This window comes from Callorhinchus milii, unplaced genomic scaffold (assembly GCF_018977255.1).
Source record: "Callorhinchus milii isolate IMCB2004 unplaced genomic scaffold, IMCB_Cmil_1.0 Scaffold3, whole genome shotgun sequence".
NCBI classification, from domain to species: Eukaryota; Metazoa; Chordata; class Chondrichthyes; order Chimaeriformes; family Callorhinchidae; genus Callorhinchus; species Callorhinchus milii.
This window is the reverse complement of record NW_024704744.1, coordinates 15,363,654-15,387,341: the sequence shown is the minus strand read 5'-3', so window position 1 is coordinate 15,387,341 and position 23,688 is coordinate 15,363,654. Positions and strand designations below refer to the sequence as shown.

The 23,688-nt window shown below is 39.8% G+C and overlaps 1 protein-coding gene across 2 annotated transcripts; it reads right to left on the bottom strand.

Annotated features, from left to right (window-relative positions):
• Window positions 1-212: 212 nt before the first annotated feature.
• On the bottom strand, window positions 213-22,298 carry taf1b (TATA box binding protein (Tbp)-associated factor, RNA polymerase I, B; the record flags this gene model as incomplete). 2 transcript variants are annotated; one of them, XM_042333526.1, is given in 11 exon segments in its annotated part: window positions 213-588; window positions 2,050-2,275; window positions 3,576-3,646; window positions 3,797-3,884; window positions 4,692-4,738; window positions 4,849-5,026; window positions 11,005-11,152; window positions 17,810-17,909; window positions 18,971-19,130; window positions 20,370-20,466; window positions 22,206-22,298. In XM_042333526.1, coding segments are annotated over 11 exon segments (1,416 nt in total), but the record flags the coding sequence as incomplete, so codon positions are not given.
• Between the last annotated feature and the right edge of the window lie 1,390 nt (window positions 22,299-23,688).

Sequence of the window (23,688 nt, the reverse complement as noted above, 5' to 3'; positions counted from 1 at the left end):
CTGACTGTATATACGGTGCTTCAAAACAATCGAGTAATTCCAGCAAACTTTGGAGAGCTTCAATCCAGTTGGCATATCAAATGCAAGGATTATTATTATTATATGTGAAAGTTGACCCCATGTCTGTGGATGATGTCACCAAAAGGGAGCATATAGATATTGAACAGATTGCACAATGAATGGACATTTTAAAATAACTTTTCAAACCAATGTATAACACCATTTTTTTACTAAGGCAACACTTGTGAATAAAAGAGAAAAATCTGAGCCTGAAACACAGTAGAGGTAGTTCTTGGTCTTGAAAACTATTTTAACAACCAGCATTTCAGCAATTCAACAATAAACCTTTACAGTAAGTTGCACCACACAGTCTCCCCTCTTTAGAGAATCCACAATCGATTAGCTCTTTTGATCTTCTGCTTCGGTTTCAATAATTTTGCAACATTGAATAGTCCATGTTCTAATTGGCAAACTTCCTTATGCACCATGGTTGAATCCACACTCAGCAGGAAGGAAAACAATCTGAGCACAAATTGGTAGCTTTCAGGAAAATGAATTTCTTCGGACTTGGTTAACTGTTTGCAGCACCTGGTACATGGGGAAAAATGCAATCAGTTATTAGGCAGAACATTCTTTTAGCAAAGACCACGTGTATCATTTATACCTTCTGAGCACTAACTATTCCAAACAGGAGGTTCTTAATCTGAATTATATTTAATGCATGACAATTTAACACAAATTATGTTACCTTTCTTTAAAACATTCTTAGTGGATTTCAACACAAGTCAACACTTTTGAATCAATTATTAGGCAGAAATGATCAGTTATTATCAATTATTAGCCTGTGGAAAAGAGAAAATTCAGAAAATAAGTTTAGAATTAATTAGTTGGTAAAGCCACTACCCAGTGCAAGATTATTCTGTATCAACTGGAAACGACTCAGATTTGATTCTCAGTCTGTATTGTTAACTCGGGTTTTGGTGACAGAGGGGAAGGGAAATTGATGCTTTCCAATGACATGCACTGTCCGATTTCACATGGGCATAGGAGCATGAGTTAGCTTCTTCAGGGGCAGGAGGAATATTAAGTAAAACTAAGCAGAATAATGAATAACACAGAAAATAATTACAAAATTAAAAGCAGCCAATTTAGATATACTGTTGTATAGTGTTTGATAATTTGCTTCACCTCTCATTTGGGTTCAAAGCAACTTTTTGGGGGTTTGATGCCACACTAAGGAAAAAGTACTTAAAAACAAAACTAAAAGCTTTTTTTTTAAATCAATCATTCATAACTTTTGCCCAGGACTCGCACAGAAGAGCATAAAGCAGCAGAAAAGGTTAGTAATATGAAAGCATACAAAAGCACTTGGTAAGTATGTTTACTCTAAGATCTGCATGACTTATTGTTTCTTTCCTTTCACCAATGGCTGGAAATTTCTGGCCTACACAGAAGAATGTACCTGCCCAACAAAGCCGCTGTAATACAACACTGTTTACTTTTCATCCAGCATACATTCATGTCACAGTCAAGGAGTTCAGTTAACTGAAACTGCTTTCAAGCAAGGTATATACACCATACAATACAAAGACAGAAAGGACAGACACTGCTAACAGCAATGTGCAACACACAATATGATGCTGAGCATAAGGCAAATGGTCCTTTATTTTTTGACAACAAAATCCTCATTTAATGCGATTATTGAATTCTCCCAAACAATAAATCTTAATAAAGATTTTTTAAAATCTTTTCTGCTTTTGACTTGTACTTTTCAAATCATATTTGAAACCAACATTATGGGAACCAATATTTTTTTAAAAAAACTCAAAGACTAGCAGAATTAAAATGTATTTGATTTTCGAAATTGGATTCTAAAACTTTTCTCTTCATCAAGATAACAGCTATAAAATTCTGCACAACTTCACGGAAACTTACTATCAAACCTTCCCCTATCCCTCCGTAAAAAAACACATAAGTTCCCATCTGTATGTTCCTATCTGTTTAATTGGGTTGAGAGAACTTTTTCTTGAAATAAAACCAAATACGTACTTTGCTTTGCAAATTTTCTGGTTGCTAAACCAATAGTGTTTATTTATGGTATGAATCAGTTTACTTTCCGTTGACTTATACTCTTCCAGACTGTCTCCATGAAAGCAAGGTTTCTCTGAGTTTCCATCACTCCAGCTAAATGTGAAACTGGAAGGTCTTCTCATTTCTGCCCTTTGATGGGATCCGGCGAGTCGACTGAATTGCTTTTTAAGACTGTGGATCACACCTTAAATTAGAAAAAAAGTCAAATAAATGGAGGAAATGGAACTCCCAAATTTAATTTTAAATGTCATCTGTCAGAAGGTACCTTGCATTCAAATATTTAATGCTGAATTTGTATGTGCATCACAGAGACTGATGTCAAGTCAAATGAAAACAGATTCCAAATTCAGGGACCCAGTTTCGATATCAAAAGGATCCAGATCAGGTAGCTATAAACCAAAGAGATTCGGATGAAGGGCCTTTGGATCACTTGATCTCATCTTTCCTGAATACCAGCCCCACTGCCTTCCCGCTATAGCACTAAGCTATTTCTTAAATGCAGAGTACATTTTCTCTATTCAATAAATTTTCGTATCAAACTGATAGGAACATCCCTAACCATTGATGTGCATCTCCCACATTAGACATTACTGTAAACTGAGAATGATTGCCAATTTGTGGAGAACAGTGAATGTTCATCATCTCTTATCCATAAACACAAGATAAAGTCAATGGTATTTTTGAATAACATCCCAGCAAATAAGTTTTCTTGCAAGAAGGATTCATCAGTGACCTTTTGTGAGATGCATTAGAGATCAAATAATCACATTAACTTGTTTTTTTGTCAATTTACTGTGTCTTGTGAAAACATCCTCATTTCCTACCCCATTCATTTATTTGTCCAGCTAACCATAGATGCTGCTCAAAACAATCACAGTATTTAGATGTGCAACAATTCAGAGTCAGCACAAATCATCAACCTGTCTAACTGAATCCAGCTTCCAGAGAACTGTGAGAGTCACAATTATTATGTTTGTTATTTACAACAGTACAAAGTCCTGGATGTATTAATGGTGAGCCCAATGGCCAATTAGACATTCAAGCCAACTAAGGAAAATGAATCTAATAACTAAAACACCTATTTTTACACCAAAGGATTCATTTTGATCTGACTTAATCCTTAGCCTTTATCCTAGACAATCTTTACAAGTTATCCCAGACACCAAGTCAATTAATGCTCCATCCACTTGTAAATGAATTATACCAGAATTATACAGTATGTATGTATGTGTGTGTGTGCGTGCGTGCATGTATTTATTTCAATTCCTGTCAGTTTTAACTGGTTTGTTAATGTTTTCTTAAATGTTTTCATGAGGTTTTTTTTCTACATTAACTTGGTGTACAGTCAAGTTCATGCATACTGGCTATAATTTAGAAATATCTGAATGCGTTGAAAGATACAAGGTGGAATACCTATTTTACTTTAGGTTCCAGAAAAACATTTATTTTTACGAGCAATATACACACACATATCAAATACTTACGTTTCCTTTTGAAGATGACTAATTTGGCATTTAAAGAATAGAAAATTGCCTTTTCGCTTTTCCAAGGGCGCCTGTTAAAAAAAAGTATTGCTAAAGATAACCTGCATTTTTATAGTGCTGATCACATTAACGCTTTTGAAATTAGTTCACAATTACCATTAGGTATACAATGCTTTGTGGGTTAAGGCGGTAAGTACATCTTTTAATAATGGGAACTTTACCTGGCTGTTTCCTCTTGAGCTTCGTCCTCCCTTTCATCCAAACACTCTCTCATTACTTGATACCATTTGCTGAACTGAAAAACCTTAACTTTTGATTAAAAAAAATCATAAAATTTCTTCCATGAATCTTTAAATCACTGCTTAGGTTCATAAGGTGCTTACATGCTTAAAGAAGGATGCAATTATAGGGTCCAATTAGTCTGCAAACTATATCCAACAGGCAGACATGCACCCCAGTACATGGCACAGTGAAGCACATCATCCGCTTAAATGACTGCCTGGGCTAATGGAACATAACTCATTAAATGTCACAGGGTGATGGCAGTCACTATAATTTTCTTCAATTCTCTACTGAAAGCAATTTTCATCTTAATGAGATAAGAGTTCCACAGGCACCCACTGACCTGCCTCTCATATTCACTCAAATGGTCATTACTCATTCACGACTCTTGCCACCACTTCTAACTCCTCGATCAGAAAATAAAGAGTTAGATTGTCAAATTAGTAATTTTTGCATTCCTGATTTGACGGATGTTTTCATTTACAAAACAATGTTTATGAAGTTCCTTACTTTGCCTTTAAAATGCAAGTGGCATTGTGAGACTGAAATATTAATTGGAGTATAATATAGATTCATATTTAATATAGCCTGAGTGCAACCAAAGGAGATTGTATCAGCAGGCAGGGTGAGTCACATCTGGTTATATGTAAGATTGAAATCATTTACAAATAACTGCAAATAAGACCCCCTTCTAAACTGTCAATACAAAATAGAAAATCAATTATTAAATCAGTAAAACCTATGGAAGCCCCTCTTCAAGGAATGTGGATTCACAAATTCTACAAGAACAAACCAGAATTAATGACCAATAACAATTTACATTTAATTCATTACCTTCAGGATTTGCTTTGCTTATTTTCTTAGCTTCCTTAGACGCAATCCTGTTGAACAATAAAAAAATTATCAAACAGATTCTAACATCCGAGAGCTGGATTGGAAAACTCAATTAATTTAATACTTTCTAACAAATGCACACATTCAGTGATCTCACCATTCAATCTTGTCATTGAGGCCAAACAGCAATTTCAGAGCAACAATGATTACAGCCACAGCTTGAACTTCATAGTTGATGGCTGTGGTTCCTCCGATCAACGGTTGGAAGGTTAAAAACGTTGTCTCTCCAATGCCTATTTGCTTCACCAATTCTCGGGTCCAAAAATGCATTTCCTCTGTTTTAGCAGCAAAGAAAAATTTAAATGATGCAGGATTTTTTTAAAAAAGGGCATTCTCTTCATGATAAATTGTCTTAACATTTTATTTTTGTTTGTGTTGGTAAGGCAGAGCTCTGCATTATTTTCAGCATGGTGTTGTTATGTCAATGTGAAACTGGAATTGCTTTTGTGGATAATTTATAATTATTCCATCATTATGGTTAGCCAAATAAGCATCGTGGGCCCTAATGTGTATGTTTCTGAACTATTATTTTCAACGTTAAACCTTTAAAGAAAAAAATGCACCCAAAATGAGATACAGTTTATAACTATTGCTAGTAGATCAAATTCAAACTCCATTGGCTCCAACACAATTCACATTTATATAGCGCCTATCACATCAGCAGACACCTTAAAACACGTTACACAGCTGACTTGGGGAGGGGGGAAGGGAAGTCAAAGAAAAGGGTATTCAAGGTCGGGTGGGAGAAGGTAAGGCAACAGTAGCAACTACTTGCATTTATATAGCACCCTTTAAGAGGGGCAGTGTCTCGGAGCACTTAAAAGTCATGGAGTTCCAGAGTGGGACACAGGGACTGAAGGATCACTCGCTGATGGTGGGGCAGAGAGGGGCGGGGTACTGAAATGTTTGTTGAGTAGTTGGAGCAGCCAAGCCAGTGTCAAAGAGGTATTTGAGCGTGAGGATGAGAATCTTGAATTTGATATGCTGGTGCATGTGTAGCCGGTGGCTTCGAGCGAACATGGGGCTGTTGGCTGGTGGAGTTTAGTGCAGGAAACAGCGTAAGATGGATGATCTGCAGCTTGTGTGGGGAGAGGCTGCGGAGTCCAGTGAACAGGGTATTCAATTAATGGAACCTGGTGTGATGGAGTGGATGAGGATCTGAGCGCTAGGGAAGAGATTTAGTGGCAGAGGCAGGTGATGTTGCAGAAGTGAGGGAAAGCAGAGCTAGTGAAGGCTAAAATGCAGGGTTTGAAAGATCGTTGGAGGTTGAACACAACATTGAGGAGGCACACTGGCTCTGTGAGGTGAAGTAAGAACCTATTCAGATCAATGTGGTCAGTGCTCTAAGGTATTAATCCACAGTTGACCAACAAGCCACCACTCTTCCCCACTTCAGTGAAAAGATTTCCTTCAGAACAACCTCCTCATATCATTATGAAGGATCTGTAAGTGTTAGTGTCAATGTTGACACTGCTAATAAAATCAATAAACAAGAGTTCTACTTTTTTAAACAGTTAAAACTGAGAATTTGCTTAGTACTGAAGTAGGCAAAACCTGGTTCTGTTAAAACCTGGACTGCCCAGTGCATTGGGACATCCTCCTTATATAACAGCAACAAACAACAAATTGCATTTATATAGTGTTTTTCACATCAGGAGGATGTCCCAAGGCACTGAACCGTTGAGGGTTTGCACCCTTATTAAATTATTTATAATTTATAAGAAAAATATGAAATTATTATTAAATTTATGATTTGTATAATAAATGCTAATTTGGTGTTGTTTGCATCTGGCAGTAACATTGCTGCAAGATACCAGTGTATCCCCTAATGTCAGGAAAATTTTCAAAAGGGTTTATTGTCCTCCAAAGAACAATTGAACACAGATGCAATACGATTTCATAAACTGAAAAGGCTCTTGTTTCAAGGTCTTGTTTTCACAAAATAATGTCAAAATAATCAGTGTATTCTAGGGTGTAACATACAACTATTACCACTCTTATATGAATGAAATCACATGTGCCTATATTTATGCACAAATAATATCAGATAATAGCAAAGGATAGTGTTTTCTGAAACAAACAATTCATGTACAATATTGGCAGGAGGTACACTTAGGGAGAAGCAATCAGGCATGAATAGTACTGTTACAGATTCATGCCTGGATACTCACACCATTGCTTACAGTTGCTTATTGTTTCAAGTTTACAGTTGATAAAAAGACAACTTTATTACTTTCATTAGGACTCAGCACCCATAAAACACAATTACAACAAGATTTCATTTATAGAGCGCCTTTCACGTCGGGAGGACGTCCCAAGGCGCTGTACAGTTGGGTCAGGACCCGAGCAAGGAGGGAAATGGTCAGGGTGAGGGGAGGGAAGGGAGGGGGTAGAGAGTCGAGAGGGGAGCTGAAGGCACGGTCAAAGAGAAAGGTCTTGAGACCGGCCTTGAAGGAGGAAAGGGAGGAGGCGGCGAAGGCACTGGGGGATAGAGTTCCAGAGCCTCGGGGCTGAGAGGCTGAAGGCCCGGCCACCGATGGTAGGGCGGTTGGGGCGGGGGATGTGGAGCAGACCGGAGCCAGAGGAACGGAGGGTACGGGCAGGTAAGTAGGGGGATAGTAGGTCGGAGAGGTAGGAGGGAGCAAGGCCGTGAATGGCCTTGTAGGTGAGGATGAGGATCTTGAATTCGATCCTCTGGGGGATGGGGAGCCAGTGGAGGCGAGCGAGGGTGGGAGTGATGTGGTCCGAAGCCTGGTGCGGGACAGTACACGAGCTGCAGAGTTCTGAATGACCTGCAGCTTGTGGAGGGAGGTGCCGGGAAGGCCGGCGAGGAGAGAGTTCCCATAGTCCAGCCTTGAGGTGATAAAGGCGTGGACCAGGGTTTCAGCAGCGTGAGGGGTGAGGTAGTGCCGTAGTCTGGCGATGTTCCGGAGGTGATGGAAGGCGGTGCCAGTTGTGGCGCGGATATGAGGGAGAAAGGACAGCTCAGGGTCGAACAGAACACCGAGGTTCCTGACTGGCTTTGAGAGGTGGAGAGTGCAGCCTTGGATGCTGATGGTGTCAGCGCCTGAGGTGCGGAGGCGCTGACGTGAGCCAATCAGGAGGGCCTCAGTTTTGCGCACGTTGAGCTGAAGAAAGTTGTCTCTCGTCCAGGACTCGATGTCGGACAGGCAGGCTGTCAGGACATCGGTGGTCGTGGAGTTGAGGGTAGAGGAGGAAAGGTAGAGTTGGGTGTCATCCGCATACATGTGGAAGTTAACCCCATGTCTGCGGATGATGTCACCGAGGGGGAGCATATAAAGGGTGAAGAGGAGGGGACCGAGGACAGAGCCCTGAGGGACGCCACACGAGACAGTGCGGGGGCTGGAGGAAAAGCCGTTTGTGGAAACAAAATGAAGACGGTGGGAGAGGTACGACCTAAACCACTCAAGGACAGGGCCTTGAAGGTTGAGGTGTGAGGACAAGCGGTGGAGGAGGATAGAGTGGTCGACTGTATCGAATGCGGCCAATAGGTCGAGGAGGACGAGGAGGCAGAGGGAGCCCTGGTCGCAGATGGTCAAGATGTCATTGGTGACCTTGACCAGGGCGCTTTCTGTGCTATGGGCAGCACGGAAATCCGACTGAAGGGGTTCAAATAATAAATAGGTGGAGGAAAGAGCGCAGCTGGGATGCAACGACTCTTTCAAGGACCTTGGACAGGAAGGGGAGGTTGGAGATGGGCCGGTAGCTTGATAGCTGCGACGCATCAAGGGAGGGAATTATGTTCAACACTCTCTTCGAGACACTCCCTTCGGCTGCTACTTTGGCTGGAATAAGCAATATAGCTCTTTAATGTTCTGTGGGACTCTCCTCCTCTAACATTTAGTTGAATTAATTTACAAGCAAATAAAAAATAGCTTTTACTGTAAAATGGTAATACGATTGCCCAATAACATTGTATTAAAAACTAGTCATAGAAGAAAATGTTCTCTCCATCCACCTTTCATTTTTAATATCTTCTACAAACAGAACTTTAAAAGAATATTTCTAAACAATAATATTTCTGAAAGAACTCCTTTAAATTGCATTGCTGGTTCAGTTGGGAGCACTCTTGCCTCTGAGCCAGAAAGCTGGGGTTTCAAGCCTCATTTTGAGAATCTGAACTCACAGTCCAGGTTGACACTCCACTGTAGCGCTGCATTGTTGGAGGTATTGTCCTTCAGATGAGAACATAAACCAAGGTCCCATCTGTCTGTTCAGGGGACTTTAATGATCCTGTGGTACTTTTCAAAAATGGAAGAGAGTTTCTCCCATTATCCTGGCAATAATCCCCCAGATATAATTATTCATTCACTTCATGATTATTTGAGGGACAATGCTGTAAGCAAATTGTGTACCGTGTTCACCTACAAAATAGTTACTACAATTTACAGTAAATTCTGCGAAGTCCTTTGAGATGTTTCAAAGACATGATGTGCCATATCAAATTCAAGGATTATTATTATTATCATTGATTTATTAAAATGCGTTTTGTCTTATTGAAGATGCCACTGTTTTACAGAAATCAGTTTACGCTGCAGGTGGAACTCAGTGTATCAGTTTGTGTACATCAGGGTGAGTTCAGAGCTGTGCAAATTTGTTCAGTTATATGTGTACTCAAGGAAATTTAGCCAGCGGATGCTAGTTCACAGTCTCAACAGCTCTATTTGTGTATCAATATATGAACTGGGTAGAACAATCTGTTTGGATCTCTGCTATAAACCTCTGGGATGAACACACTAAATTAGCACCCTGGCTTCGTCCATTCATTGTTATGTGCCATAATCATCCGAAGTACATGGAAAATAAGTGACAACTCAAGTATAATTAGTGGTAAATCATGACTAAAAGATGAAGACATTCAATTCAAAATGGTTGGGACTGGATGAATCATCCAGAATTATAGTAAGAGTTAAAACTGGAGGTGAGTCCTGTTAGGTTCTTATACAAGTTAGCTGTATGGATTGGAGTGGATGTAAGGTCATGAGTAGAAGAGTCATTGAGTCAAATCCTCCCAAGAGTAAAACTATGGTGACCTGGTATAGTAAAAGACTTTGGTGCACTTCACATAATGCTTAAAGCTTACCAAGTCAATGGTGCATTTGAAGAGTAATAAACAGTTACAGTACAAGACAGATATTCTCATAAAATACAGAACAAATTAAGTGGCAACAAGCTGTAAAACCACTAAAAATGAATTGAACAAGTTTGTGTTTAAAACAAAGTTTAAAAAAGGAAAGCATAAAACATTAAAAATGCCACAGGAATACCACAGCACATCCCGTGCCTGTTTGGTAAGAACATACTTATTTATATATTAATAATAATAATAATCCTTGCATTTGATATAGCACCTTATCACTTCGTTGAGATATCTCAAAGCTCTTCCCAGAATATATTGAAAAATGAATGGACTGTGTATTTTGTGGGCAAAACGTGGCAGCCAATTGCGCAAAGCAGTGTCCCACAAACATTCGTAGACTGAGTGAATGAGTGGCTAAATTAAAAATCACAGGCAATAAAATCAAATTTAGTAATTAAGATTATAAGGTCAAACTGGCTGTTATAATCAGATCCGAAACATTGACTGTCCAGCCTTGGAACGTCCTCCCAACGTGAAAGGCGCTATACAAATGTAATTTTGTTCTTCTTGTTAAGTAAATAATAAAATCAAATACAACTCCAACAATTCAACATATAGACCACAGCTCCCTCCACCCAACACACACACACACACATTTATATTTAATTTACTTTTGGTAGCAACCCTGAGTGCTGCCTATGTAGAAACAAACTTCCAGCAAGAACAGGAAGGGATCATGTGGATAATACCCACAATGTTACGGCTTCATTATATCAAACAACAGTCTAATGATTTTTTTCCTGGCTATTCCAGTACTTGTGTATTTCGTACGTGTAAGTCATACAGAATCCAACTTAGACATAATTTTACATAAGTCATATATAATATTTTGAATAAGTCATATTAAATGTATGGTCCTGACTGGTACGATTTATGTGAGGTTTACTGCACACCATTAATCTCTGTGGGCCATATTTGAATATAGTACTGGATCATAAGGAGGAATTATTCTAAATTTCATTATACTGTTGTTACAAAACACTAATTTTAAATCAGATCCCATACTATCAATGTACATTTGAAATTGTTACAAAGCTAACTTTTCGCTCTGAATCAGACACTATTTTTGGACTTCAACTTGATATAATCTACCTGGTAGGTTAGCTTCCATCAAATACTTGATGACCAAAATATCTGGATGCAGGAAACACTTTTCAGATATTGCAGGAAACTCACGCAGGTTCAGAAACACAGCAAGAGAATGCATATTCTTTTGGATTTCATCATAGGATGGAATTGCCTGCAACAGGAGAAATTCACACCAAATTACCAATTCACTGTAAAACATTATTAATGGTCGTAGGAATGACATTAAAGTGACTACATCACAATGTGAATACCATTTATTTAATCAAACAAAAGGTAGAGCTTAGATAGGATGTAACAACATAATGAATAACGTGGATGACATTCCCAAGGTCATGTTATGACTGTACCCAGGAAAGTCTGGAATGGTATGAAAGATCTACTTTTTGTAAATGTGGCATAAAAGATTTAGGAATTCATACAACATCAGGCAACAAAACATTTTGGTTATTAAAACACCACGTGTCTTGTAGGAGGCATTTAAAATCAAGCAACAAGGTGCAACGGAATCCTAAGTACACATTTAATCCAGGTCTGTGGCCGGTGTCTAACGTATACAGAACCCTACACTGCTGACTTGCTTGGCTCAAGAACAAGACTATTGAAACTGCCACAAAGGGTTGGCTCAAATCCAACATTCTGTTTCCAAGCACGTCACCTTGGAGCCAGCTCAACGGCAAGTAAATGTCTCTCCCAAGCAGTAGTTACTAGTTGGTCATATGACAGCAGACAGGTTTGAGCCCTCATAAGAACATAAGAAACTGGAGCAGGAGTAGGCCATTCGGCCCTCGAGCCATTTAATAAGATCATGGCTGATCTTCTAACCTAATTCCATTTACCCGCCCTATCCCCATATCCCTTAATCCCTTTAATTTTTAAAAATCGATCGATCTCAGTCTTGAATATGAACAGGCAGTTGCAGCAGGCATCAGGCATCAGGAACTCCCTTCAAGCTTTCTGACAACCACCACAGGTCAGCAGGAAATGCTTGGAGGCATTGCCAAAATCTTGCTACCCACAGTTGGACACACGTCCTCATCCACTGAGCAATGATTCCACCAGCTGAAGGTGTAGAACTGCAGCAACAGTTGCTTAGCTTTCTGCATAACTAATCAAGGTGGATTCCGAGCTTGAATACATGAGAGTGTGTTCACAAACCCAGATTCCAGGTAACGGCTTCCAACAGCTGTCATTCCAAGCTTCAGAGTTTCCTTGCCAGCTATTTGATGGACATCTGCCTTCAATGTAGTGGGATGAATTTTACAAGACAGTTAGAGGACTAAGTCTAATGCTTACTCAACACCAGCTAACTCAATACCAACTGCTTAATTCAGGTCCTCATGTGAGGGACTTTGACATATGGATAAGCCCGTGTGAAGCCAACTCTGTTTACTGGATGCTCAGATCAGCAGTGAGTGTAAGCTGGACCCCATGTTCCCTACAACTACTTCCTCTTTTCACTACAATCCACCTCACTGCTTGGCCTAGGACTTCACAGTTGAGCCAGAGAAAACCTCTCCATTGCCCACCCAGGAGCACAGAACTATGAAGGGAGACCCATTTGGACACACGTTTTATACACAAGCTTAACCTCCATTGGAACCTTGCAGTAACTGAAGAGATGAGAACAACCAGAGTGCCCTCTGCCCCTTCTCAGAATGGTCCTGAAAAGTAGGGTCCACACAACAGCTGGTGACCAAACACATTCCCCAGATATCGATATGGAGTTCCATAGCGCAGTGATGAATGCGCTCACCTCGCAAGTGAGAGGATCTGGGTTCGATTCCCAGGCAGGACAATGTGTTGGGCAATTTTCCTTACTCCGCCGCATTTTGCCCACAAAACATAGTCAATTCACTTTACAGTACATTCGGTGAAGCACTTTGAGACGTCTCAAAGACATAATAAGGAGCTATATCAAATGCAAGGATTATTATATTATATTATTATGGAGAGAGGAAAGTGAGTTAACGTTTCAGGTTAATGACCTTTTGCCAGAACTTCTCATCGACCTGAAACATTAACGCACTTACCTCTCTCCACAGGTGCTGCCTGACCTGCTGAGAGTTCCCAGCGACTTCTGTTTTTATTTCTCACCACCAATATTCAGGGGTGGCTTGAAGCCCAGGATTGACTGCAGCATCTGAAAATGTGGCAGCATCAGGAACTTGAGGTCAGTATTTAGTCTGTAATTTGTTCCCACGCTTGGATCCGCAAGTTGAGTGCAGATACAGCTGCAGATACCAAGTTGAGTGTAGTATTAGCAGTTAGCACAGAACTCTGCCCTCGGGAAATCTTGTCTCATCACATCCTTACTCTTGCACCAGTTTTGAAAGACAGTTTGAAGTAGTGTTTTGTCTCGGATGTAATACTTATCTCATCTGGAAGATGGCGTTTCAGCAGCAGCAGGACTGAAGAAGCATGAACAAGCTTCATTTACTGATATTTTCTCCCATCCCCCACTTCATAGTTTGTTAAGCCTGAATTCCTAGGCCCTAGTCTTTCTTTCAGCCTTGTTTTTCTGTCCACAAGCACTGCTGCCCGTCCTTAAATTAGGATAAAACGCTCTTAAAGCCAATTTAAAAAAAATATTTTTATCTGAAAAAATTACGTCACGTAATCGAGGTCAGAAAAAGCTGTCTTAGTGGTAGTACCTCATGCAGCCCCTACCCCCCTGCCCCCAACCCCAGAGAATAAGGATGTTAGAGGGCAGTTTAAAGCTGAGAGCAGGAAACTATATATAAAAAAAGGCAGAGGGAGACACGATTCTGGAAATAATTCCATTTTCAACTTCACCAGGAATTCAAATTAAATAGTTTTGTTTTATTCCAATTCCTTCTTCTCACGGGTAGTGGAGCACTTCAGTTACGACTGTGATGTCAGCAGCAGGATGTCAACAGGATAGGAAGAATGGATTGCTTTCAGCACAAAAAACACAAAATCACTTTAACGTAATAATATTGATTGTCTACAGCACTTACAATTTAATTCTTTTTTGAAAAAAGTGGCACTGATTGAAAAAAGTGCTTTAATGCACAGAAAGATAAAAATAGAGCACTCACTCTATCTTGCACACCCTATAATCCAAACCAAGACTGGATTCAGTCTGTTTTATCTCGCTCTTTCATTACTAGTGTTGTTAAATTTGGAGACTGTTGAATTGTACCAGTTATAGCTAGCTGCCTTTGAGTGCAGTGCCTTGATATTCATCAATGTACAAGAATAGAATTTCTTAATGAAGAGAAGAATAAAATGGGGTAAAGTTGCTGCCCAAGAAGGAAATTGAAGACATAGCCTCATTTGGCCACTATTTTCACTTTAACTCATTTTATTTGTTACATTTTATTTTAATTTCACACTCCCCAACCCTGACCCCCAGCTCGGGTCCGAAACTCTGTCTGTCCAGCGCCTTGGGACGTCCGCCCGACGTGAAAGGCACTTTACAAATGTAATTTTGTTGTTGTTAACAGAATGGATTTTTTATTTTAAAAAATTGGCCTGGAGCTCCTTTTGGAAGAGCAAACACACAATGTATTAGGTTCATTTGAAACCTGATATATCTGTGGTAGCAGTGTGCAGTGTTGTAATGAGTGCTGTACTCATATTCAAAGATATGTTTCAAATACTAAAATAGGCCAAACCTATAAACAAGACACGATTTACAAACTTCTCCATTTCAAAATTATAGAGAAGTGGCATATTCAGTGAGAATTTTGAATTATTTAATCTGTCAGTTTCATGTTGCTACACTACAATTCAATTTATATTTATGGAACACCTTTTACATGGGGAGCGCATCTCAAAGCACTTAACCCCATTGGCTGGACACCCAAGTTGGAGGTGGAAGTAGAAGGGGTGGGTGGGAAGGGGAAATATGATTGAAAATAATAATAATCCTTGCATTTGATATAGCGCCTATCACGTCTTCGAGATGTCTCAAAGCGCTTCACAGAGTATACTGTAAAGTGAATTCACTGGATATTTTGTGGGAGAAATGCGGCAGCTAATTGCGCACAGTAGTGTCCCACAAGCAGTTGTGGATTGAGTGAACAAATTATTATAACATTTTTGTGAAGGGATTATTATCCCCGGAAAAGTGATCCACCAATTGACTGACAACCGGGTACCTACTTACTGCTAGGTAAACAGAAGCGTGTGGAGTAAGGAAACTTGCCCAATGTTTCGCCCTGCCGGAAATCAAACCCAGGTCCCCTCACTTGCGAGGCAAGTGCTCTAACCTCTAAGCTAATCAAAGAGACAGGTCTTACACAATCCAATACAAATTTACCACAACGACAACAAACTGCATTTATATAGCGACTTTCACCTTGGGAGGACGTCCCAACGTGCTGAGTTTACATTTGTCTAGCATCTTTTACATCAGGAGGATGTCCCAAGGGTCTTAAAGATGTCTTGAGAAAGACCTTGAACGAGGTGAGGGAGGGAACTCAGGATTGGCGTTCCAGAGAGCTGAAAGCCTGCCTGCTGATGGTGGGACAGATAGGGCAGGGGACGCAAAGCAGGCTGGTGTTCGCTGAGCAAAGGGAGTGGCTGGGCCATAGGGTTCAAGGAAGTCACAGAAGTTGGGTGGTTCGAGATCATAGAGGTATTTGAAGTTGAAGCAAAGTTAATTAAAAACTTATAAAGGAAACATTTGCTTGTCATTTCAGTTTTGAAAAGTGTAAAAAGATAATTTATATATCCCTTCAAGCTTTAATTTTTCTTGCATGTAAATCCCAGCAGAACTGCATCCTTCCTCACCCTGACACAAACGTAACAATCCGAAGTGACTTGCAGTTGCCAAGCTCTGAATGGGTGAACAGCCTGCGAAGGCCCACTCGTGGCTTCCAGTAATGGCATAACAGGAGGACGAGTTTCCGCAGTGTTTTTCAAAACGGCTGTGAAGAGTGTAATCCTAACAACTGTCGTGAGAGAAGGCAGTAATTATTTCGGGCCTGTGAAGAACATTACTCCTGTTTTTGAATCTGTATCAACAGTGCAGCTTTAAAGTAATTCTTTCATTTGATACAGTGAGTTATCATATCGTCAAGATGCCTCAAAGCGCTTCAATTTGTCCAGGGAAAAGGAGCACTGCTCACTGGCCAAGAATTCCTAATATATATATATAATATAATATATATATATATACACACACACACGAAGTTAAAAAGAAGCAAATCGAAAGAGGGACCCCAACAAAGAGACCTGGAACTCCTGTTTATAATTAGAGACAGTGTCACTCTGCCCTCCACAGCCGGTAACGTAACAACTATACTGATTCACCGCATTACAAAATCCTAAATATATTCACTCGGAATACGGATTAGTTTTGTTTTTGTCCTGATATATTCTCTGTCCTGCTGACATCATGAACAGTTTAACGTTATCTCTGAAGTACACTGCTTCAAAATTGGTATTTAAGAGATTACGGTAGAAATTTGTTATTACGAAGATTTGCTAACAGAATGTGAGCCCCATTCGTTGCACAATCATAAAACCAGCAGACTCCCAGGCTACAAAATGGACAATTTACAGGTCACCAGTTCCCGCAGGCTGCAGGAAGTGAGATTATTAGCAACCCAATAACCCAAAATCAACCTTTTTTCAGCATAACAGCCACCTTAACATAAGACATAAGAAATGCTAACCAAAAAAAGACCAAGGTCCATCTAGTTCACCTTCCACCTTCCTAGCGGTCGCAAGTACATATTGACCAACTACCTACACAACAGCAACAACTTGCATTTATATAGCGCCCTTCACACCAGACGCCATCTCGGAGCGCTTGTAGGGAAGTTTGCTGACTAACTATTCACATGTGGAGATGCTGACTGACTATTGCGGACTGCTTGCAAGGTTTGTGGTGATTTTGTGAATCCCAATTGACATCTTGTATTACAGCTCCGCTGTGTTTAGGTTACAACCTGGGTTTATGAGGAGAGAAGGAAAGAGTTCTTATAATAATAATAATCCTTTTTGATATAACGCCTTATCACGTTGTTGAGATGACTCAAAGCGCTTCACAGAATATTCTGTAAAATGAATTGTCTGTATATTTTGTGGGCGAAACAACTGCAAATTCCACACAGCAGTGTCTCACAAAGAGTTGTGGGTTGAGTGACCAATTATTATTATTATTAGTTGAAGGGAGTATTACCCCCAGAAAGGGATCCAATTGACTAACAACCAGGTTCCTACTTACTGCTAGTTAAACAGAGGCGTGTGGTGTAAAGAAACTTGCCTAAGGTATCACCCTGCCCAGGAATCGAATCCAGGTCCTCTCGCTTGTGAGGCAAGAACGCTAGCCACTGTGGTAGTAAGTCACAATGCTGTAGATTTAAACCCCACTTCGGGGCTTTAAACCGACAAATTACTCAAGAGGGGAGGAAGGGAAAGATTATGAAAAGTCGTAATGTGGCCACTAATTTTTTTTAATGGCCGCACAATGATACCACGAAAAAATGTGTTTGAAAACCACTGACCACTGACCTGGACTTTAAACTCAAGTCCTGTGGACTTTAAATTCACTGCTAGAGACAGATGCGATAGGGGCTAGAAACTAAATCAAACGACTGCTCACACTAGATGGAACCAATCTTCTGCTTAATAATTACAAAATATATTAAAAGAAAAAAGGAACAATAGAAACAAACTCTGTTTTCTCCTTGCATTAAAACTTTATTATGACTTGCTTGCAAGTATTTAAAAAGGACTGAAAGTACTTGTGCAATATGTTTGCACAATAGTTTGCTTGTTTTAAAGAATTTTATTTTGAAATGCAAAGGATTAATCCAAATGAATCAGTCCTTACCTGCACTTGAAAGATGTGGGTATCATTTCCGTAGAGGACCATCTCTGCAGGAAAATGCTGGAACGTGTTCAAGTACGGCACATGTTCCATCTCAGCAAATCTGTTGGAAGCAGAACATCATTTTATGAACAATTGAATACTTGCATTAAATTATATGAGGTATTTTCATGGATAAAGTTCTATTTCCTCAACGAGCATTCCAATAAAGCCAGGATTGTGGAGCAATGGCTGAAATCTCACTTTGCTGTGAAAATACATGACTTTGGAGAGAACCTAAAATGTTTTAAGGAAAATTCCTGGAAAAGCATCCAAGTCTTGACAGCAGCAGGTTCGTATGTAAATTGCTTAAGTTGATTCAATTCCATTCATAACTACAACATACAATTTTTTTCCTGTGTAGTGGGATGTGGGCTACCATTAAACTCTGACTGTGTTCACTTTGAATGTCGTTGAACGGTCAAAAATTATGCTGCATTGTAACAGCGTGCTGGGCACTGAGAGTCCAGCACTTTTTGAGTCGCTCACATAATTATTGATGATTACACTCAATTAAATACGTACAATTATTACGCTCATACAATTGATTGATTTACCAATGTAAATGTACTTGAACTGATAAGTTAATTAAGGTAATACTAAAATAATAAAAACAATCATTGTATTTCATATAGCAACTTATATTATCGAAATGTCTCAAAGCGATTCGCAGGATTTTACTGCAAAGTATTTTTTTTGTATTTGTTCTGTGTAATTTGTAGGCGAACGGAGATAATATTAACAGATAAAAACGTGTTAATTGTCAGTAATTAGGTAAAGCACAAGTGTTGCTATAACAAGAGTTAAAAAAAATAGAAAGAGAAAGAATGGGGTAGGTTTTTTTTGGATCAGGCTGGTGTCTGACTTTAGGAAAGAGAGCATGTGGAATAAAAAAGGATTCATATTTTGTGTTTTTTCATCACCACAACTGAAAACTCGCAAAACTGGTCATCCCAGGGAAACCAGAATTCCACAAGTTTCCAAAAAGCTGAAGTGTCTTCATGTCTGTTGCAATTAATTCATCCTTATAAAACAGGATCTTAACTCAAAAGCACATCATGAGCTCCAGTACCAACAAATTATACGAAAGAGGATGAAAGTGAGTCCATTAAGATACCGCCTTACCGTAGTAGGTCTACCAGAGTAATTGACTCTCGAAGCCACAGCAATGCCAAGTAACAAAATGCCAGCGTCATAGGCATAGACATCAGTAATTTCTCACGTTGTGCACCAGATCGATATGTAGAGCCATCAACGGATCCTGATTGTATAGATGCTACTTCATCTTCGAACAAAGAAATACATCACAACATTGAAGTAGTATTTTGAGGGCTTGAATTCCCTCCATTTTTTCCCTACAATTAGTTGCATGAGTATCTCAAAACTATTTTTCATGCAATGCTTCTCCATACCCTGCCACTTCTCAGTAAATTAATTAATAATTGATGTTTGCCTTATCACTTGCTCAAAGTGCATCACAGAGCTTTTCTGTAAAGCATAGTGTCTGTGTATTTGCAGACGAATGTGTCAACCAATTCCCACCAAGCAATCTCCCACACATAGCCAAGAAGTGAATGATCCTTTGTTTTTGTCTGGAGGATTGCTGGCCTGGACACCCAGAGAAACTGTACTCTCTTTCCCACTTGTGCCAAGCAGATTTTTGAAGTCCACTTGAACATATCCATATAGTCTGCCCAGATTTACATTCACAGCACATACCCCATAGTAAATTGCTGTTTCCCAAGGTTTGTAGCATTGTTGCTACAAACACTGATAATATAATAAAAATCTTGATTTGATATAGTGTCTTATCATGTCATGAAAGTCGCAAATCCTTCGCAGGATTTTACTGAAGAGTGCAATAACTGTATTCATAGAATCTTACAGCACAGAAGGAGGCCATTCGGCCCATCACATCTGTGCCAGCTCTTTGAAAGAGCTATCCAACTAGTCCCATTCACTCACTCTTAACACCATAGCCCTGTAATGTTTTTCTTTTCAAGTACATATCCAACAATTATCGGATAGATTGAAATAATTATTGGATAGTATATTTGTAGGTGAACAAGGCAACCAATTTTCACACATACTGCCAGATGAATGACTAATTTTATTGGGAGACTGTTAGCCATGGCACCGGGAGAAACTCCCTTTTCTTTTTGAATAGCGCCAAGGGACCTTTAACATCCATCTGTACAAGCAGATGGGACCTTGGTTTAGTATCTCATCCAAAGAATGGCACCTCTAGCAATGCAGCCAACCCCAGGATTGACACTGGAGTGTCAGCCTAAATCATGCAGTTAACACGAAGTTAAAAGAACTTTCACTAGCTTTTTGCTAATACCTTTGATTGATACACATTTCATGATCTATCGTAACCATAATTAATTGTCTTGTGGTCAAACTGGTTATATTTGCTACTTAGCTAACCCATCTCCTCGATTTACGAACAGTGCTTCATGTAACTGAAAGTCTCATGCCTGAGGCACTCAAATCTTTGATACAATACTTCCTGAGGGAGTACCTTCAGATTTACTTTCAAGGAACAAACAACGATCATCCAAGTTCGAAGAACCTGATGGACTGTCCTGACCGGATGAACAAGAAGTAACGGCTGAAACCTGTATTAATATAAATAACTGATCAGTAAATTCAGCACTAAAGAGAGGGAAAGAAAGAAAACAATGTCAACGAGAAAGATAGAACACTGCATATCAACATGCCAACTATCTGAACCAGTAGTACAAGATGATGAGAATTTGATCCAGGTAAATACAAGACGAAACACACATACTTACTTTATCACTATCTTCATTTTTTCAATGTTTCTCAGATCAAGCTCTCTACTGTATTTCCTTTTACTCATTATTGTAATTTATGACCAAAACAATTATTGGATAGTTCTGACCTGGGAGATCATGCCACTGAGCTTGATCTATCATTAATGCTGCCCTGCAGAACCGTAGACCTGTCTGGCTCGGGAACCAGAACACCAAGACCCCTCACAAAGAATGAACTAGATTCAGTTTTCCAATGACAAGGTGAGTCATCTTAGAGCTAACGCATTCCCACAGGATAGTGAGTATTTGATTATTAGACAGCTGACAAGTGCAGGTTTCAGCTGTGAACCAGACAGCAACAGCACAAACAAGGATTGGTTAATTAGTTGGATTCCTGTTTGACCGGGCTTACGGCCACCTCCCCCCGGGCTTGGAGTCAGGTTCCGCCACTGTTAAGCGCTCCGAGACACTAGCCTGCATGGAGGGCGCTATATAAGTGCAAGTTGTTGTTGTTGCTGTAGAACTGAATTCATAAGAACAGGAGGGGGCAAATTCAACCAATTTCATTGCAGATCTTTTAAAAACCATTTTACTAACCTTTTCTCCATCCCCTTTAAATTTAAACATCATTTGGAGGAAATCATAGAAATTTGGACTGCACAGTGCAACTCTGCTATAATATGCTTCACCACGGCAAACATTCCCTTATAATGCAGTTACACTGTAACGCATTGTACATTTGAAGACAGTATCCTGTTAATTGTACATGTGCGCAGCTGATCCAATTGCTTCACACCCGTCAACCAGCTTTTTGTGCTAAAACCACTGACTTCTGGTTCTTCAGGTCACCAGCAACATCAAATCCATTTCTGCAGAAGTGCAAATGGGATATTATGGATCCCAAACACCATGTTATAACGGGGCTGCATTGTAATATTTTTGCTTTAATGTATCTTGGAAAACCAAGAAAAGATTAAAAAGGGCAGAAAATTATTTTGTGAATAATATTTTACAAAAATAGGCCCATAATACAGTATTATAATTCAGTGTTTGGGACCCATAAAACCTCAACCCTCATGATAGAGCTGTGCATTAGAGGGTTTGACTGTGCATGTGTGCAACCTGTTAGTTCCTACGTTGACATGAAAAAATAGCTGAGTTCTGGATCATCGGGTCACAACATCATCATCCAAATTCTGCACATGTGCAAAGTAACCCATAGACCAAACTGTTTTTTTTTGCACAGGAAACAAAATGATCGACTTCCGATCAGTAAGTCATTGCTGTCGTGTCAACGGTGACCCTAACGAACTGGAAGTTGGTCATTTTAGTGCAAATAAATGGCTGATGTGCAAGTAGCAAGTGGGCCAACTGCATGTATGAACAACGAACAGGATCCACTGCAACACAGTTGTAGGCAAATCTGCACTATAGTGAAACGGGTTGTAATGGCTGCACTGTACAAGAGCGACAGAAATCAAGCATCCCCGAATCTATTCAGCAAATAAGCAACTCCCTATTCAGGACTGTACACAGGGAAAATGTGCACACTTGAAACTCCAACACTACATTCTACCTACCATCCTTTTTTTCTTTGACCCAGTCGGTCTGTTTGTGTATGCCTGTTGACTCTTCTGCAAGTAGGAACGCCAAAGATTGCACAGGATTTCATCCTAGGAAAAGGCAAACACCTCATTACCATGGTGCAATTACAGGAGTAGCTTATTATTGTTCTATTACACTGAAGCATGAAAGGATAGGATGCAGGTCTGAAGCTGTTTCCCTCAGTAATGAGATCTTGATCTCAGCAAGACATCAGGAAGATGCAGTGCAGAGGTGACATTCTCCTACACAAGGATAGGAAGGAAGCAGGGAAAGCCAGAAATCTCTCCAGGTAATTTTCTCACATAATATAATAATAATCCTTGCATTTGATATAAGGCCTTATCACGTCTTCTAGACATTTCAAAGCACTTCACAGAATATGCTGTAAAGTGAATTGGCTGTATATTTTGTGGACAAAACGCGGCAGCCAATTGCGCACAGCAGTGTCCCACAAACAGTCGTGGTGGATTGAGTGACCAATTTTTATTTTTTTGAAAAAATGATTAGCCCCGGAAAAGCGATCCACCAATTGACTAACAACCGGGTTCCTACTTACTGCTTGGTAAACAGAGGCATGCGGAATAAAGAAATTTGCCCCGCCAAATTTAGCCCTGCTGGGAATCGACCCCCAGGTCTCTCACTTGCGAGGGGAGTGCTCTAACCACTGAGTTACAGGATTCCAACATGTCCTCATGTTGGTCTTTCAGAGAAGTTAAACGACTGTTCAGCGCCTTTGGACGTCCTCTCGAGGTGAAAGATGCTTTACAAATGTAATTTTGTTGTTGTTTCTTGTTAAAGATCCAATGGCACTACTAGAAACGAGAAGTAAGTTTCTCCCAGTGACCTAGCCAACAATAATAATAATCCTTGCATTTGATATAGCGCTTTTCACGTCTTCTAGACGTCTCAAAGCGCTTCACAGAATATACTGTAAAAGAATTGACTGTATATTTGTGGGCAAAATGCAGCAATCCCCCAAATGAAATTGGTCATTTACTCCATGGCTGTTTGTGGAACATTGCTGTGCGGAACTGGCTGCTGCATTCCCCAACAAAATATACAATCAATCCACTTTGAGGTATATTCTGTGATGTGCTTTGAGACATCTCAACGATGTCATAAGGTGCTATTTCAAATATAAGGATTATTATTATTCCCAAACTCTCACGTTTGATCTGTGGTCTGTGCCGAGTTAGCACAATCAAGTTAACACAATGACTACTATTTGCCTCAATCCCTCAGATTAGGAAAAGGAAAAATTCAGCCAGGGTTTCTGTTGCTATCCACTATCCAACAAAGGTCTGCAGCCATGTCATTGAATAAACACGTTCCCCTTCCTTACCAGTTTTCAGATCCCACCTGAAGACCTTCCTTTTTGACCGTGCTTACAGTGGCTTCTCCCCTCTCCCCGGTTTGAAGTCAAGCTCTGTTCCAAGTCACTACACTACATGAAGTGTG